Here is a 19212-nt window from a genome sequence, read left to right as displayed (position 1 = left end):
CGATCAAGCGAAGGGTGTCCCTGCCTGCTCTGTCCCTGTCTGACCAACGGTTATCAGCGAAGACTTCGAGCGAGGGGTGGCGCATTTGCCTTCGCCCCAACACTCGTTGCCGAGGCGGCCCAGAGCCGTAGGCGCGGTGTTGCGTGTGCGCCCGGTGTAGACCGAGGCTTCCCGCATGAATCGGGAAGTCGCGGCATGAGGTTCCGAGGGGTATCCCTGCCTTCGGGAGGCAGAGCTCTCGGCCCGTCGGACCACAGCGCCTTCCAGGAGATTCTTGAGCTCCCCCTGGATTCGCCGACCCTCGGTGGTTGATGGCTCCGGCATCGCGCGGAGAAGCATCGCTGCTGCGGCCAGGTTCTGGCCGACACCACTAGATGCGGGTGGCGGCCTGACCCTGACGTCGTCGGTGACGCGGTGCTGGAAGCCCTGGGGCAGATGACGTATTTCTCCGGCCGGGGGTTGGCCCGCCCATGCCTGCCCGACATCCCGGCGGATCGGCTCAAGCGCTCCTGCTCCCTGGTCGAGCCTGGTCTGCACCCCGCGGATTTGCTCGAGCTGTGGGTCATGGCCCCCCACCTGAACGGGGACCACAGCTAGCTCCCGTGGGATGTCAGCGCGGGGCACGGGCCTAGGGAGATCACCGTCCTCCGGCATGCTGAGATGATTGCCTTCGGAGGGACCCCCTAGATCGACGTGGAAACATTCGCGGCTTGGGCCGCAGTCCTCGTCGCCGAGGCTGCGGCTACCGTCGGAACAGTCGGAGATGCAGTAGTCGCATGCGGTCATGAAGTCCCGCATGGCACTGGGGTTGCCAAGTCTAGAGAAATCCCAACAGATGCTGGGCTCGTCGTCATCCTCGGACCCAGAGGGCCCATAGGTCGAGACGTCCGTCAACCGGTCCCAAGGCGACTGCATGCGAAACCCCAGAGGGTTTGGACTCGCCTCTACGAGAGTGCCCGCCAAAGCGAGGTCGCTAGGCGGGTTGAGGCTGAATCCAAATGACGTGGGATGGGAATCGGTCGGTACCTCTTGGTCGACGAGCGACGATAAAGTCACGTCGGGAACTGATCGCACTGTCGTCTCAGGTACGAGGGTGACGTCCAGCAAGCTTTTCGCGAGCACACTGGCGTCGTCTGCTTGCTCGGGATTGGCGTGTCGCGGGGAGACGGCGCTCGTCTTCGTCTCAAGCGCGAAGTCGATACCCGGTGCGCCCCCCGTTGGGGTGCCGGCGTTGTCGACTCGCTCGACAGCCGACGAGGCGCTGCCTCCTGCTTGGCCTTGGTTGCCCTGCCTTTCCCTCCGTCGGCAGGGAAGAAGGCGGGATGAGCTCGAAGGTTGTTCTTCCGCCACGCGGGGAAGACGTCGTCGATTCCGCCGCCGGCGGGCGGGCTGTTGGTCGCCATTGTCGTTGTCGCACGACGGTGGAAGGAGTATCATGTCGTAGCCGCCGCCGAGGGACATGAACTCAAGGCTCCCGAAACGGAGCACCGTCCCGGGTTGGAGAGGTTGCTGGAGACTGCGCATCTGGAGCTTGACGGGAAGCTGTTCGTCAACACGCAGCAGGCCCCTACCTGGCGCGCCAACTGTCTGCGTTTCGAGACCGGGGGGTCCCTGGGCCGACGAGTGAGTGTCGCCGCGTGCCCCAGCCCAGATGGGTCGAGCGCGAGGGCGAGCACGAAGGGGGGAGAGCGAGGCGGCCGGAGACCGGCGTGAGAGAGGTGGGAATCCCGCGGCCTTCGTGTTCGTCCCGCGCCCAGGTCGGGTGCGCTTGCAGTAGAGGGTTACAAGCGTCCACGCGGGAGAGGGAGCGAGCGGCTCCAAGCGAGCGCCTGTCTCGCCCTCGTCCCCACGCGGCCAACCCTCTCTAAGAGGGCCCTGGTCCTTCCTTTTATAGGCGTAAGGAGAGGATCCAGGTGTACAATGGGGGGTGTAGCAGAGTGCTACGTGTCTAGCGGAGGAGAGCTAGCGCCCTAAGTACATGCCGTCGTGGCAGCCGGAGAGATTTTGGCACCCAGCTGGTGTGATGTCGTGGCCGTCGGAGGAGCGATGGAGCCTGGCGGAGGGACAGCTGTCGGAGCGGTTGGGTCCTTGCTGACGTCCTCTTGCTTCTGTAAGGGGGCTGAGAGCCGCCGTCGTCACAGAGTATGCAGGGCGCCATCATTGCCTATCTGGCGGAGCTAGCCAGATGGGACACCGGTCTTGTTCCCTGCGGCCCGAGTCAGCTCGGGGTAGGGTGATGATGGCGCCTCCTGTTGACGTGGCTGGCCTGCGCCCTAGGTTGGGCGATGTGGAGGCTCCTCCGAAGCCGAGGTCGAGTCTGTCTTCCGTGGCCGAGGCCGAGGCCGAGTCCGAGCCCCTGGGTCGGGCGAGGCGGAGGCCGTCGGCTGAGGCCAGGGCGGAGTCCGAGCCCTGGGGTCGGGCGAAGCGGGGTTCGTCGTCTTCTGGGGCTGAGCCCGAGTCCGAGCCCTGGGTCAGGCAAAGCGGAGTTCGCCGTCTTCCGGGACTTAGCCCGAGTCCGAGCCCTGGGTCGGGCGGAGCGGAGTTCGCCGTCTTCCGGGACTTAGCCCGAGTCCGAGCCCTGGGTCGGGCGGAGCGGAGTTCGCCGTCTTCCGGGACTTAGCCCGAGTCCGAGCCCTGGGTCGGGCGGAGCGGAGTTCGTCGTCTTCCGGGACTTAGCCCGAGTCCGAGCCCTGGGTCGGGCGAAGCGGAGCTTCCTATGGTGCCTTCGGCAGGGCCTGACTGCCTGTCAGTCTCACTCTGTCAAGTGGCACTGCAGTCGGAGTGGCGCAGGCGGCGCTGTCCTTCGTACATGCCGTCGTGGCAGCCGGAGAGATTTTGGCACCCAGCTGGTGTGCTGTCGTGGCTGTCGGAGGAGCGATGGAGCCTGGCGGAGGGACAGCTGTCGGAGCGGTTGGGTCCTTGCTGACGTCCTCTTGCTTCCGTAAGGGGGCTGAGAGCCGCCGTCGTCACAGAGTATGCGGGGCGCCATCATTGCCTATCTGGCGGAGCTAGCCAGATGGGACACCGGTCTTGTTCCCTGCGGCCCGAGTCAGCTCGGGGTAGGGTGATGATGGTGCCTCCTGTTGACGTGGCTGGCCTGCGCCCTAGGTTGGGCGATGTGGAGGCTCCTCCGAAGCCGAGGTCGAGTCTGTCTTCTGTGGCCGAGGCCGAGTCCGAGCCCCTGGGTCGGGCGAGGCGGAGGCTGTCGGCTAAGGCCAGGGCGGAGTCCGAGCCCTGGGGTCGGGCGAAGCGGGGTTCGTCGTCTTCTGGGGCTGAGCCCGAGTCCGAGCCCTGGGTCAGGCGGAGCGGAGTTCGCCGTCTTCCGGGACTTAGCCCGAGTCCGAGCCCTAGGTCGGGCGGAGCAGAGTTCGCCGTCTTCCGGGACTTAGCCCGAGTCCGAGCCCTAGGTCGGGCGGAGCGGAGTTCGCCGTCTTCCGGGACTTAGCCCGAGTCCGAGCCCTGGGTCGGGCGGAGCGGAGTTCGTCGTCTTCCGGGACTTAGCCCGAGTCCGAGCCCTGGGTCGGGCGAAGCGGAGCTTCCTATGGTGCCTTCGGCAGGGCCTGACTGCCTGTCAGTCTCACTCTGTCAAGTGGCACTGCAGTCGGAGTGGCGCAGGCGGCGCTGTCCTTCTGTCAGGCCGGTCAGTGGAGCGGCGAAGTGACGGCGGTCACTTCGGCTCTGCCGGGGGGCGTGCGTCAGGATAAAGGTGTCAGGCCACCTTTGCATTAAATGCTCCTGCGATTTGGTCGGTCGGTGCGGCGATTTAGTCAGGGTTGCTTCTTAGCGAAGGCAGGGCCTCGGGCGAGCCGGAAATATGTTCGCCGTTGGAGGGGGGCCTCGGACGAGGCGGAAATCCTCCGGGGTCGGCTGCGCTTGTCCGAGGCTAGGCTCAGGCGAGGCGTGATTGAGTCGCTCGAACGGACTGATCCCTGACTTAATCGCACCCATCAGGCCTTAGCAGCTTTATGCTGATGGGGGTTACCAGCTGAGAATTAGGAGTCTTGAGGGTACCCCCTAATTATGGTCCCCGACACTAATGGCCAATATTCGACTAAAGCCGCTTATGAGGGGCTCTTCATTGGATCTGTGGAGTTTGAACCTTTTGAGCGGATTTGGAAAACTTGGGCTCCACCCAAATGTCGATTCTTCTTGTGGCTGGTGGCTCACAAGAAATGTTGGACAGCAGATAGACTTGAGAAGCGGGGGCTGGATCATCCGGAAAAATGTCCTTTATGTGAGTAGGAAAGGGATACAATTGACCATCTGCTTGTGAATTGTGTTTTCTCAAGAGAATGTTGGTTCCTCCTTCTAAGGCAATTCGGGCTGCAGGGTTTGGCCCCCCAACCAACGGATATTAATTTTATGGAGTGTTGGCATCAAACAAATGAAGCTATTCAGGGGTCCTTCAGAGATGGCCTAAACTCCCTCATTATGCTGGGCGCTTGGATTTTGTGGAATCTCCGGAACAGATGCATCTTTGATGGCCTTTCCCCTAATGTTGCTAATTTCCTAATCCATGTGGGGTATGAGCGCCGTCTGTGGGAGACTGCCGGGGCCAAGGGGTTGACATCCCTTGTTGCCTCCCTATCTCATGTAGCCTAGAGTTTTTATACATGAGTCAGTCTATGCTAGTTTCGTTCAGGCCGCCGTAAGGCGTCAGTTGTATCCCGATCTATTTTAGACCTTGTTTATTTCTTCCTTTAATATAATGATACGCAGCTCTCCTGCGTGTTGGAGAAAAACAAACTAAAGAGAACATATCTAATGCACATGGAAGATTGGTGCACATGATGCACATATTAAATCATCACCATTTATTTTAGATCTAACGTCTCTAGTTGTTTGGTATATTTTACTGAGAACACCCTCCAATGTGGTGGCGTGTAGTGGTGGAAGGTGTTATTTGTAAATTGAATGATCAACTAGAGACGTTAGATCTAAAATAAGTGGTGGTGATTTAATATGTGCATCATGTGCACCAATCTTTTATGTGCACCAGATATGTCCCCAAAACTAAATATGCACGGGACTAATGCCTCCCAGAAAACTAACTAACCCAACTAAAGCCCGGCAGTTCAACACTTCAACCAACAAGTGTCCGAGCAACAAAGCCCGACAACGAAACAATGACCAATACAGTCAGATCTGGTCATCTGGCACCGAAAGCGATCCCTGAGCCCACAGGTTGTCTGCAGAAGAAACAAAACGTAATGGCATATAAATGGCCTGCGTTGACGACAGGACACGAAGCTTTCCCGAAGCACCCAACTACCCAAGCTCCCAACGGCGGCCGGCGGGAGTGAATTCGGCTTCGTCTGCGTCCACCTGTTTGATTCGTTGCGTTTTTAATCGGACGACGTCGACGTATGGACGTGTGCCGAACTGCCGATCGCCTGTAAAAAAAGGAATGCCGGTTTCCGCCGGAAGGGCATTGCCAGCTTTTCCACAATCGCCGCAAAAAAATTTCTAAAGGCGAGTTTTGGCAATCCCATTTTTTTCAAAAAAAATCTATTTTTTAAAAGAAAATTTATTTTATTTTACTTTAAGAAAATGAGAATCTCATGAAAAAAAATGGAATTATCATTCTTTCCGTAAAAATCGGAAGCGTGCTATTACTGAATTAAATTTCTGAGATAAGAGCAACTACAGTAGTTGTCTAAAAGACTTCCTAAATCAATAATTTAGGTAGTTAACATGAAAAGTATTCTCCAATAGTTCTCTAAATGAACTTTCTAAATTTAACAACTTGTCAGCTAACCTCATTTTCTCTCTACATTTGGCAACCATTTAACAACTCCCTAAACAAAAATGTTGATTGCATTATATAGTTTTTGTGACTTATTTTTTATGTGGATAAATACAAAACAAAATTACAACCTATATTTAGAGAACTATTGGAGAACTCACATTTTTTTACTCCAAAAGACATTTAGCAACTTCTTAAATCTGTGATTTAGAGAGCTAAAATTTATATAACTATTGGAGTTGCTCTAATAAGATTTATATCATATCAGGAGTAAATTTCTGAGAACAGGGTTCTTATTTCAGGGAACCGACGGGTAGGGGAAATTGCCTGCAAATACGAAGACGCGTAGAGCTCCGCTGACGGCAAGTCACGCTGCCTGCACTGGCGTAAACGCGCGCCTCGCAGCCCCAAAGCAAGAACAACTTTGGTTAGTTTAACTGCCGCATCTACCATTCGTCCATTCCACCCCCCATCTGCCCTCACCAGAGCTTCCCCTTCCTCACTGTGGTGGCTTGGTGGGGGGGATCCGCGCCTCCCCCATCGCTGGCCAGCTCATGGCGCCCCCGCCGCCGGAGGATCTCCAATGCGCCGTGAACGTCAAGTGCGCCGCGCCGCCGGCGCTGGCCGCGGGGGACGGCGAGCTCCGGTGGCTGCGGCGGTGCGTGGAGGCGGCAGCGAAGGGCTTCGCCATCGGCGCAGGCCTCAAGGGCGGCCTCGCGCTCTTCTCCGTCCTCGTCCGCATCCGCAGCCGCCGCTCCCCCAGATCGAGGTCTCTCACTCGCGGGCGCACAAGCTGGATGTTTTGGTGCGGGTTTTTTTTTGGGGGTCTTACGGCTCTAAAATTAGTTCTCGTGCCGTGGCGTGCTGGTGAGTGCAGGAAGGCCGGAGCTATGACCAACGAGGAGGCCGTGGTGCTCGCGGTCAAGGAGACTGTGAGGTATGGCTTGTTCTTGGGGACCTTTGCCGGCAGCTACGTCTCCGTCGATGAGTACATCGCCGCCGTCTGGGGACGTAAGAGGTCAGTGCATGGGACCATCACAGTATAAATAATTCCTACTTAGGAACTGCGAATTTGCTTCATGTGGAGGTGATTGGTGATTGCTTCTGTGATGATTTGAGCAAACCATGTGTGTTGCCTTTGGTTAGTCGCGTGTGAAGATAATGGATTGTAGTTGTACCTTTGTAGGTGAGAATTGAGTGTATTTAGTTATCTGTCAAGTGATGTGTTTCAATGAACATGTCTAGAAGATGAAAAGCAACAGAAAATAGATCGTGCAGCTGGTGTTACTTTAAAAAAAATAGTATGAGAGGCCAGAGCTGGTGCTTTTGTGAGGATTAATTGAATTTCGATAGAAATGATTGCTGACTGCAGTGAGAATTTGATGACAGTTCTACAGTTGCAAATAATTCTTCTTGTGCATGCAATTTTTGTTCATTATTAGTGATCCAAGAACCAAGATGCTAGTTTTGATTGCCCAAGTGTTGCATCGCTGTGTTGTTTACTAAGATTAGTTGAAACAAGAACCTGTGGAATTTTGTTCGATATTATACGACTTCTGCAGCCTGATGTTATTCAGTATTATTGTTGTGAGAAGCTCAGTAGTCCAGTACTTATCTTTCATGGGTCTTATGCTGAACCCAGATATGATCAAGATGCTATGTGGCAGTTCCTATCCTGCTATTTTGTAGTTGTTTCTTATTGACATAACACCTCAGCATCTTGTTCCATTATAGCTTCAACGTCTCTTTGAAGCACTAGGTCGATTTTATTGGACAATGTATAACTGAATACTCTTGTTACTTCAGAACAGCAAGGTGGAGGTCATTTTTAGCTGGGTTGATTGCTGGTCCTTCTATGCTCCTGACAGGACCAGGAACTCAGCATACTAGCTTGGCTATATACATTCTGATGCGTGCAGCAGTGCTTGCATCCCGTTGTGGAATAAAGAGCAAGCGTTTTGGAAAGATCTGTAAACCTTTGACTTGGTCACATGGTGATGTCTTCCTTATGTGCCTCTCATCTGCACAAATTTTGTAAGTTCCCTTCAAATATTCAATAACATTTTAGGTTCTAGTGATTGTTTAGAAATTAGAAATTATTGTTAATGTATTCCAAGTTATGCCGTGAATGGAGCTGTTTACACTTCATATCTGTTGACTGTCAAGCATCTCATTGTGTAAGCAAAGTGTCCGTTTGGAGTAAAGGAAAAAAAGAAAGAATTCTAAAGGATTGATCCTATAGGAAAATTTCGTGCGAACCCCTTTTGAATAAAGGATTGGGTTCCTACAAATCCTGTGAAATTCATATGGAATGGCTTGTTTCATATGAATTTTGGAGGAATTTTACTAAGAGGTTGAACCTCATGGAAAGTTTCCTTTGTGTCACTGTCTCATCAAATTCGTGTGTTTTTTTGTCTGCTCCATCCAAACATTCAGTTTCCTGTGTTTTCTCAATCCATAGGATTCAAGATGTCAGGGCATTATATTCCTAGCCTTTTCTATTCCTACATTTCTAGAACCCTGCATTCTGATGAGGCCCTAAACCAGTATACTATGCATGAAAAAGTTTCCATTATCTTGTCATGGACAAAGTGATTAGTCAAGATCAAGACTGCATATATATCATGCCATAAATTCTGTAGACATAGTGATTTTTTCCTTCGTTATTTTCTATGCAGGTCAGCATACATTTTAAAGCAGGACAGTTTGCCATCATCATATAAATCATTTCTAAACAAGCATGGTGGAAAAGATCTTACTATTTTGCAAGGTGTGAAGGATGTAGTCAACCACACTGCTTTCAGTAACTTAGTGGGTATCGAGAAGTACTACAAATCTGTTGGTGTTGACATAAAGCTAGATCCAAACATGAAAGTGCCTTGCTCAGTAAGTCTTAAGATCCATATGAATGATATTGAGCTACTATCCATTGTACTTTGAAGTTTGACATATCAAGCATCCAGAAAATAGAATCAATTCTGTGGCATACCTTTCTCTGGTCCGAACTATCTACACCTAATCTGTTTTCATTTTTTTTGTTAATTTTCTTTACCCTCCATGATCTAACTTCTTGTGTTTGCTTTCCAGATTGTGCATGGTAACCAGTCATGTACAGGACATGTCTTTTCATTCTTGTTACAAGCATATGGAAGAGCAGTTCCTGTATATGTTCCAGTCTACTTAGTCCCTGCACTTGTAGTTCATAGGCAGCATCTCATGAAAAGGTATACTAATATATGTTGATGCAATTCAGTGGCAAGTTTAGTTGTTAATTGGGAGAGAAGTTTTTCTGCATACAAAAACCATGCATACGCTGCATCAATTGAGCCTGATGTGCCAGGGATGATTGTGCTCCATAAACTTATCCTGTTTTGGCTGAAAAAGTGAAAATGGAAACAAGCAGAACTCGTGAACAATATAATTACATATTTGTCTATTCAAAGCTGAAATGCTGCCTTCTCCATTTTTTATAAAAGAATGCAGTTTCTCTAACTGTTCCATGTCCCTTAAAACATGCAGGCCTTACTCAATTATAGGGAAGAGTTTTCTAGGAGTAGCAAGATCTAGTCTGTTTCTCTCAGTATACTGTGCATCTGCATGGTGAGCTCACTATTTATTATTCTGCTCTTGCAGTAAGGACCAAGGTGTATAATTGTTTTTTTCCTTGGGATGGCAATTAATGGTGTTCCCTTCTATATATCAGGGCTTGGACCTGCCTGCTTTTTAGGATCTTCCGGAGAGCCAATACCCCTCTTGTCATCCTTGGCACGGTATGCAGAACAACTTCAGCACATGAATTCAGCATCTTTTCCTAATCCTGTAGCCGTATGATACTAAGTTACTTCCATATGACAGTTTCCAACAGGTCTGGCTTTGCTCATCGAGAAGAAGAGCAGGAGGATTGAGATATCCCTGTACTGTCTTGCCAGAGCTATCGAGAGTTTTTTCACATGGATGACCGATGCAGGACTCTGCCCTCCAATACTTCAGATAAAGCGAGCTGATGTGGTTGTGTTCAGCATAGCTACCTCTATCATTATGCACTGCTATGCGCAGGAAAGAGAAGTCTTCCGGTCCAAGTACCTGAATGTGCTGGACTGGGTATTTGGTGTGCCGCCACCACCCGACAGTGAGGATAAGAACTGCTATCTACCAGATGAAGCCAAGAAATGCCAGTGACATACTGGCTTGTAGAGTTCATTGCATGATTTTTGTATGGTCACCCATGTGATCCTAGCGCGAGACTAGACCCATTAGAGGGTTTAGTGAACGAACCTTGTACAGGACTCTTCGGAAAATCGGGACTTTAGTGGATATAGCAAGATAGATTTTTTAATTAATTGATTTGTCCAAACGATGCCCTGGTCATTAAATGACCATATGTGGTTGTAACTTATGACCTTTATTGTTGTTGTTGTCATGCGAATATAACTTATGGTCCTTGAAATTGTTTAAATGGAATTTCTCATTCTTTTGTTTTCTTATAGACCGTTCTGGCTGAAGAACTTGGAGATGGAGTTCAGAGCTTGCACAATTGACCACATCTCCCGCCCATAGACTCACTTTACCAAGCCATCTCCAGCAGGTCATGTAAATGACTGTTTATACCGTTTGCAGAGTGAAGTTTGAAATAAGGAGTATGATATGGAGTATGATGGAGATAGTCTACGATTTTCTTAATTAGAGATGAGGGTTAAGGGTAGCAATGGGCTCTAAAATTTATACTGGCAATTTAAGGATTGAACTCTATTTATGTACATTTTTAACTAAAATTAATTAAGGACTCGAATGAATCGTGGATCCATTACCACCCCCACACCTACTGAGGACTAGAACCTTTAATTTTAGTTAAAATAGGAAGGGATGAGAATGCAAATAGTAAATCATGCTTATTGAAATTTATTTCTTAATCTTTTAATCATATCGTTCCTACATGATGCAACCCCGCTATAACACTTTGACTACGTGCTTTAAAATGATTTTCTGCCCTTACGATTTGATCCTCCATCAATCGATGCAGAATGTATGCTTTAAAAAAGATCAAAGTGTACCAATTTTATCAAACAACTAATCCAATCATATGAATGCCCACTGTACAAAGTTGTATATCAATCGATTAACTTTTGATTATGACCCAACCCCGCTATATAACACTTTGACTATGTGCATTAAAATGATTTTTCTCTCTTAGGATTTGTTCGGTTAAAAATGGATTGAAGAGGATTAAAAAAGATTAAATCACTTGTTAGTCAAAATTGAATAGAAAAGAGTTTAATCCCCTTCAACCCCCTCCGATCCCAGTGCAATAAAACAAAGGTCTTATGATTTAATCATCCATACATCAATGCAGAATGTATGCTTTTTTTAAAAAAATATCAACGTGTACCAATTTTGTCAAACGAATAGTCCAATCATATGGATGTCCAGTGTACAAAGTTGTATATCAATTGGTTAACTTTTGAACTACTATTATGATGGTCTCCAATTTGTAGCGATTGACGATATAAAAAAATACTTATGCCTCAACAGAATGATACAGTATCCCACTCTACTCGTTTGAGCTTGAGTTGCTTAGGCTTTTGTTTGGATGTTATAGTGTTAAAAACTATAGTTTTAGAAGTCATTGATTTACAAAACCATACTTTTAAAAATGAGGTCTCGAATGAAAAATCTTAAAATTCCAAAAGTTTTAATACCATTGGTTTCAAACCATAATATTTGTTTCATTTGCATCCAATTAATATATGCAACTCTAAAACTAAAGTATTTCACAAAGCTATGATGTTTTCTAAAATTCCAAAAAAATATTTTACATCCAAACAGGGCTTTAGTATTTTTCTTCATCGTTACATCTAGGTGCAAGTGGAACTGCTTCATACTAAATATGTGCATTTCCATTATTAGAATGTCCAACTTAAGGAATATAAAGGTGGCCAACATCTCACTTTCAATTTACCATTTTTGGCTTAAGATTGCATCAATTGACCCTTTATCTCATTGTCTCCATCAGGCTTCTGAGCTGAAAAACACACATCTTGGTCTGGGTTAGTGTTTTTTTAAATTGCTCTGATTGTCGTTGTTTTTGTTTTAAAATTTGAAGAGTATAATTGACTTCCTATGGATGTGGATTTAAGCTCGGTTCATCTTGCTAGGCTTGGCTAGACGTTGAAAAATATGATAAATAAATTTCAAGGAGAGCTGAAAACACGTGAGCTGGCTCATCTCATCATCCACCCTCGTGCATATTGCAAGCAAAAACAAAAAAAAAGTTTTGCCTCATGAAACATTTATGGGATGATATGACTGACAAGTGACAAGCACGCCCGTATCAGGTGCTGACCACCAGCCAACCGGCAACCGCCATCCGATTCACGTAGTTTGATCTTAACCGTCGGATTAAGATTTTGACTTGACGAAACGGATCGGTTGGACAGGCCGAAACCGCGACGTCCACTTCGGGGCATCTGTGTCTTTTGGGTTTGGCCCATTTCTTCGCTTCCTTCCGCAACCGCAACCGTGCGTTCCTCCCCCGTTCCAACCCCCGACACCCCCCAATCGCAACAGTTTCACTGCGCCACAGTACAAATCCTGTCTCGCACCGCCCCAGCCGGCCAGAACAGCGACAGGCCCCTCGCGCCGATCGCCGGGCAATGGGAGCTGGGCGGGGGCGGTGATGGGCGCGGCGGGCTCCAGGTTGGAGAAGGCGCTGGGCGAGCAGTTCCCCGAGGGCGAGCGCTACTTCGGCCTCGAGAACTTCGGAAACACCTGCTACTGCAACAGCGTGCTGCAGGTACGGCGGGGCAAGCCCCCGAATGTCTCTCTGCTCGTTGCGATGCGAGCTGCCACCCCCCGTCGGAGGCGTGTGGGATTTGTTGGTTCTCTTCCGTGCGGGGCGGTGAGGAGCGATGCGTGTTTTGCGAGATCAGAGGCGCGTGATGCTCGCGCCGAAGATCAGCGCTAGATTTTCTGCGTGGGAGAGTTTTTGCGATTGTTGAGCGGTGCCGGTGATATGTTTCCTGTTTTATTTTTTTACGACACGATCGTAGACCGTCATCCTTGTGTGAACCCAGATACTGCTCAGCTGGTTTGACATCGGGAAATTGGGGAAACGCATGGTTTCTGTACGTGTTGAAATGCATGTATATAGCACCTCGCTTTAGCAGTAGGAGCGTTGCCTCCTTTGGAAACCCTTTTTTTACATCGGTGGATTATGTAGGACTCATAGTTTCTGAATGTATTGACAACCTGAAATGCATGTATACTGTTAGATGTGGGACATTTTGGTCAGTAACATTTAGAGAAATATATGATACTGTTCTCCTTATAATGTGGGATCTAACCGTTTCCTGTTTCAGGCACTTTATTTTTGTGTTCCTTTCCGTGATCAATTGCTGGAGTACTATGCAAACAATAAAAACACCGGAGATGTTGAAGAGAACATGCTAACCTGCCTGGCTGATCTGTTCTCTCAGGTACTCGTGCAGCTATTGTTTGTTGTGATTGTCATTCCCGTTCTCAACTAATATATACTCCAGCGTGTAGGAATCACTAAAAAACATGTTGAATCTTGCACAGAGATTTTGGTTGATTAATCACAATTCCTGAGCAAGACTGTATCTAAAGATGTCTGCCATTGTTAAGTTGTCATATTTACATTGAATAAATACCATCAAACACTCCAATAAAGTCGCTGGTTAATTTGACAGTTTCCCATGATATGCCTATAGTTCTACACTTCTACTTGTTATAGACTTAAATTCTTCCTCCTTAGTTTGAGGTCACAAAACGATGTTCCAAAGTATAAATTTCAACAGTTTAATGGTGTAACACTCTATGCGAAATTAGTCCTCAGCAATGAACTACCAAGATTGCCTTGTATCTCGTACATTCCAAAGCGTAAGAGGAACACGCTAGAAAGGAGCATTCTGTGTTATTTTGGATTATACACCTTTTTCTGCTAACCTCTGTAAATTGACATTTTGGAATTTTCAAGTAAATCTGTAATTTAATAAACCTAAACCTGGTTCTACAAATATACCTGTTAAATGAGTAAAATCCATAGGACATGCTCCATTGTTGCCTTACTTTACCACTGACTTCTCACAGATAAATTTTTGTTAGCCTTTGTACTGACAACTATTTGTGCGCTTGTCAATTGTATTGTAGTTTTACACTATTTTAAGTCTGAAATATGTACAATGTTTTGGGAAAATCCTTTTATCTGAAGGCCTCTTACTAGTGTGATATGTTATTGTTTTCACGAGTGAATACTGGAGTGGACTGGGGAAGAAACAAACGGTCTACTTCAACAAAATAATTATCCCTTTTTAATTGTCCATACAGATCAGTAGCCAGAAGAAGAAAACAGGGGTTATTGCTCCTAAGCGTTTTATACAACGATTGAAGAAACAAAATGAGATTTTCCGCAGCTATATGCATCAGGTAATACATTTTGTCAGTGATGTCTTCCATTGTGTTTTTGTAGTTTTAGCAAGCACATGGTCACATTATAGCGTGCTCATCACCTTGAGAAACTTTTCTGGCCCTCCGAGATAGGCTGTTAAACCTAGGTGCAGTCTTTGCATGAATCACTACTGTAATTTTTCAGTAATTTCCATGTAAAATGATGCAACACTGAGTTCAAGGTTCTATAACTATATTCAACTCCTTGCATTATCAAAAAATCATGGGAACCTTCAATCTGATTCTTACATATCCTGACTGTACCCTATGTTCCATAAATAAATTTGCTTAATAGCACCAGATGGTTCCCGCTAGATTTGCGGAGAATCTCAAACATTTTAAAATAAGTTCTGGATTTGTAAGGCCATCTCTATTTTAGCTATTTATCAGTGATTAACTGATAATCCTGGGTATATGAGATATGGTAATAACTAACAATGGTGCAGCATTTTAAGACATATTGAAAAGATACATAGTTAATTGTTTTTTATGAAATATGTAGTTAATTTTATTATGGTAATAACTAACAACGGTGCAGCATTTTAAGACACATTGAAAAGATGCATAGTTAATTGTTTTTATGAAATATGTATTTAATTGTTGCTATAAAAATTATGTTCTCTTCCAAGATCATGCCATTTGTATGCTTTTCCAATCATTGTAGTGTAACCTTTTTGTATAGGCTGTGAACTCACACTACTGTACTTTACAGGATGCTCATGAGTTTCTGAATTTTTTACTGAATGAGCTAGTTGACATTCTAGAGAAAGAACATAATGCTGCAAGAGAGTCTCTTCAAAATCTCTCACTCCAAAAGAATTCAAATGGCCCTATTGATGGCCAACCCAATGGTAGTCACAAAGAATTAGCTGTCACATGGGTTCATAAATGCTTCCAGGTGAGATTTCATTCATTTGTTCTATGATGCTTTTGTTTGTGTGCCTATGACATGTCCATGAACTCCACCTTCTGCTTATGTTACAGTCTTATCTTGTAGATGTGCCTATAATTCTTAATTTTGTTCCTGTAGGGAATATTGACTAATGAAACAAGGTGTCTGAGATGTGAAACTGTGACTGATAGAGATGAAACATTTTTTGACCTGAGCCTGGACATCGAACAGAATAGTTCACTCACCAGCTGTCTTAAGAACTTCAGCTCAACAGAGACTTTGAATGCAGAGGACAAGTTCTTCTGTGACAAATGCTGCAGGTACGTTGTTCTCATCCCTCGGCCATAGTTTCTCCATGTATATACTGGCTTCCAATATTTTGTCCTGGCTAACATTGGCCCTGTAGAATATCATTTGAGGCGTGTGTTTATGTTAGTTATTGGGTCCACTTGTTTTACCTTTTTTTTTATAAAAAAGGACTTGAATCTACTGCAAATTATCCAATACCTCTAGCAGACCTTCTGGGCTAATAGCTTGGTTACCCTTCTGTTAGGAGATGCTTTTGTCTGGCATAACTGTGATTTATATATTGTAATTGCTATATCAGTTTTCCAATTTCATATGTTTTGATGAATTTGTTCTTCACTTCAGTTTGCAGGAAGCACAAAAAAGGATGAAAATAAAAAAACCACCAAACATTCTAGTAATTCATCTCAAGCGGTTCAAGTATATTGAGCAGCTTCAGCGCTACAAAAAACTATCATACAGAGTGGTTTTCCCACTGGAGCTTAAACTTCTTAATACAGTTGATAATTCGGACTTGGAATACTCCCTTTTCGCTGTGGTAGTTCATGTTGGAAGTGGGCCAAACCATGGCCACTATATCAGTTTGGTTAAGAGCCACAATCATTGGTTATTCTTTGATGACGAGAACGTTGAGATGACTGATGAGTCCATGGTACAGGCATTCTTTGGCTCACCGCAGGAGTTCAGTGGTAATACTGATAATGGCTACATACTCTTCTATGAAAGCCTTGCTGAAAGAAGTTGATGTCCTTCTCATACCATGTGATTAGTTATACACTTTCCTTTCCCTTCCATTTCTGCTGGGGATATATAGAATATTCAGTGAAAACCAGAATAAGCTGAATGAGAGGCCTTCAGCTTCAGTTGGTATGGTACGATCAACGCTTGGCAATAAAACAAGTTACCTGGAGGGGCTATAGGCTGACTAGTTTGTAGTTCCTACTTTATCTGTTTTTATGCATATACAGGTTGTATCAATTCCTGAATAATGTTTGTTGAAGACCTTTATTATCATGTAAAGAGATTCTATCTAGGAAGCCTTTTTTGGATTCGAGTAAAAAAATTGTTTCTTAAATAAATAGCTCATGCCGATCTTCATTCATAGGATCCTCAGTTCCTCACCTGCTCATCGGTAGCTGACATAAGTGATAAGTCCTTAACAGTTTCCAGATCACCTCCTTTGTGTTATTGTGTCCTGCTCATATGGTACATAACATATTTCAAAAATTCGAAGATGGATCTGAGATTATCTCAAAAGATACATGTTGTTTGAATTCTGAATGCTGTGTGCATGCGCGCGTGTGTGGGGTGGGGAATCTGTCCTTCCTATCCGAATAGGACTCAACCGAATTTGGATGTCTAGGCCTTATACTAAGGCCCCGTTTGGTTAGAGGGACTAATCTTTAGTTCTTGGTTTTAGTCCTGTCTAGTCCATATTTTGCCAAACAGACCTAAGAAAAATATGGTCCCGATCTAGTTGCATGCACATGTGAGCTGCATCTTCATACACACAACACTCAGCACGAGCACTCGTCTGTTGGTGGTGTAGAAATAAAGTATTCGAAAAATATGGTTTTAAATACTATAGTTTTGAAATGACAAGACATATCTATAGTTTTTTTACCACAGTATTAAAAACTTTGATGTGGAGCTAAGTTTCTAAAACTGTGAAAGTACTGCCGCATAGTCTAAACTACAGTTTGAAAACATAATTTTTGAAGAGTCTACCAAATATTGTATTAAAAAAATACCGCAACATTTCAAATAAATACAGCATTCTTAAGAAACAGAGAAAATACTCCACTCCCAAACGGATCCTGAACTATACAGCCATTTCGTGTATTTCAACAAATACAACTAGTCCACCTGTTATTACTATAGCCACTACTTCCTGCAGCTGGCCACTATTGCCATACCGCTGTCATGTTGTTACAACAGATAGAAAAAACAAGGTTGACGTATTGCTAACTTTCTGCTGCAACAAAATAAGAGAAAAATACATCAGATTATCTTGCATTACGTAGGACTTGGATCAAAGGTTAACAAATACAACTGAATGGTTTAGATTTCAGTGGTTTTGAGTGTGGTTGTAGTTGAATTGTATGTTCAAATGGTTGTACAGTTTGAACATTTTTTTATTTTTTTTCTTATAAATTATGGTTTTGCACATTTCTTCTAAAATTATGACATTAACACTATTTGAAAGGATGAGAAACTGAAATTTTTGCAGTTTTGTTTTGCCACTTAATCTGGGATCCTTATCCGTCAAGAGTTCATCGATATCCTTATTTGGTATGGATCATCGTTATCCTTATCTGGTGTGCGTCCTCGGCATCCTTATCTGATGCAGATTTTTTTGGCTCTACAGAACCGCGTCCGGTTTTGGATAGCCACAACTTGAACGCGGTTTCGGATAGCTACAACTCGAACACGATTTCCTCCTTTAAATAGGTATTGTTGCTGCCATCGAGAGTAGAACACAACCAAAGCATCTAGTTTCGTCCCTGCTTCCTGCCTACAGCGTCGTGCGTATGATACTTCTTCCTAATCATTCGCGTGCACCGACAAACAAGAGAGCAGGTCTCCAAAACTATTGCCCCCAGAGATCTTGTATCAGGAGAGGGTAAATAAAGTTTTTGGGAAGCACTCTACATGGATGCTCGATCACTTCATTGCCGTCTTCAATCTCATTGCCATGGCTCATCTGTCGCCTTGTCACGTGGACGTTTCATGTCGTCGGTAACAATGAGATGGTGTTAGGCGTCAAGTTGTCTTCTCTACCCGATCGTCGGCAAGGAACAAACGTATAACTATCTCCCTTTCATCATGTATTAAATATTGTTTAATTTAATTTGTTTAGATCAGTGCAAGTTTTAATCTTAGTTATCTTTGTAAAGACAATTCATTATGTAATAAATTTGTGCCATTGGATTCTATAAACTGAGTCATTATATGTGTGAAATCTAATTTTGACACACATATGAGATACATCTGGATTTTTCCTTAAATTCGTGTGTGACAATAGGACTGACAATTCTAGATCACTTCAACCGCAATAACAACTCAAAGGATGTTTAACTCAATACTTTTGAAGGTTCATTCAAATCAAAGCGCAAGTACCCGATGTACAAGATGACGTGGCCATCATAGCAACAATCAAAAGGTTTCATATGGGACAAATGCACATCACACTTTGCTCGAGAACCAACAAGCAACAATATAAGAACTTTATGAAGTCATGCAAAAACTTCTGCAAGTCAAACATGGACCATAGAAAAATAGTCGAAGAAGAAGCTAACTTCTAAACTCAAGCCAAAAGTGGTAACAATTACAACCAATCCAAAACTAGCAACTTTGAGTGAAGGCCTCTACCTTCGTATCACCAACTAAACCAAATAGACAATCAACTACTGGCGAGAGCAACCACTAAGAGAGAACTCATTATAGTGAAACAACATTCAATAGAGGAGGGACAAACCACAAAGGACAGAGAGGAGGTAGAATTGGTGGGGGGTGAAAGGGAAATGTGCCTTTGGGCCATTTCTAAGTATTTTGGTGATTTAGTGTCCAACACAAGTGCCTAAGTGTTGATCTATGCAAAGTGGTGGACAAAGAGCAAATCAAGTCAAAAGGTATGTTTCTAGACTTAGTACATTGTTTTATGGACTGATGTATTGTGTCTAAGTGCTGGAAACAGGAGAAATCAAATTGAAAAAGAGATGGCTTTATTCAGCCAAAGTCAGCTCTGTCTGGGTGCACCGGACTGTCCGGTGGCGCACCGGACAGTGTCCGGTGCGCCAGGCTG

General features: G+C 45.4%; 2 protein-coding genes across 2 annotated transcripts; both read left to right on the top strand.

The window, feature by feature from the left end:
- The first annotated feature begins 6195 nt into the window (after window positions 1-6195).
- On the top strand, window positions 6196-10173 carry LOC100277510 (uncharacterized). The gene is made up of 8 exons (NM_001367326.1): window positions 6196-6515; window positions 6624-6764; window positions 7553-7780; window positions 8425-8632; window positions 8834-8970; window positions 9266-9346; window positions 9450-9516; window positions 9602-10173. The coding sequence occupies exons 1-8, from the start codon at window positions 6301-6303 to the stop codon at window positions 9923-9925; spliced, it is 1401 nt and encodes a 466-aa protein (NP_001354255.1). The 5' UTR covers window positions 6196-6300; the 3' UTR covers window positions 9926-10173.
- Window positions 10174-12352: 2179 nt separating this feature from the next.
- LOC100274352 (uncharacterized) lies at window positions 12353-16508 on the top strand. Its single transcript, NM_001148712.1, has 6 exons — window positions 12353-12536; window positions 13102-13218; window positions 14090-14188; window positions 14922-15107; window positions 15240-15421; window positions 15753-16508. Exons 1-6 carry the CDS (start codon window positions 12420-12422, stop codon window positions 16150-16152), a joined length of 1101 nt encoding a protein of 366 aa, NP_001142184.1. The 5' UTR covers window positions 12353-12419; the 3' UTR covers window positions 16153-16508.
- Window positions 16509-19212: the final 2704 nt, after the last annotated feature.

Source organism: Zea mays, chromosome 1 (genome assembly GCF_902167145.1).
Source record: "Zea mays cultivar B73 chromosome 1, Zm-B73-REFERENCE-NAM-5.0, whole genome shotgun sequence".
Taxonomy (NCBI): domain Eukaryota; kingdom Viridiplantae; phylum Streptophyta; class Magnoliopsida; order Poales; family Poaceae; genus Zea; species Zea mays.
The sequence above is the reverse complement of the archived record's forward strand: the minus strand, read 5'-3'. Positions and strand labels throughout refer to the sequence as shown.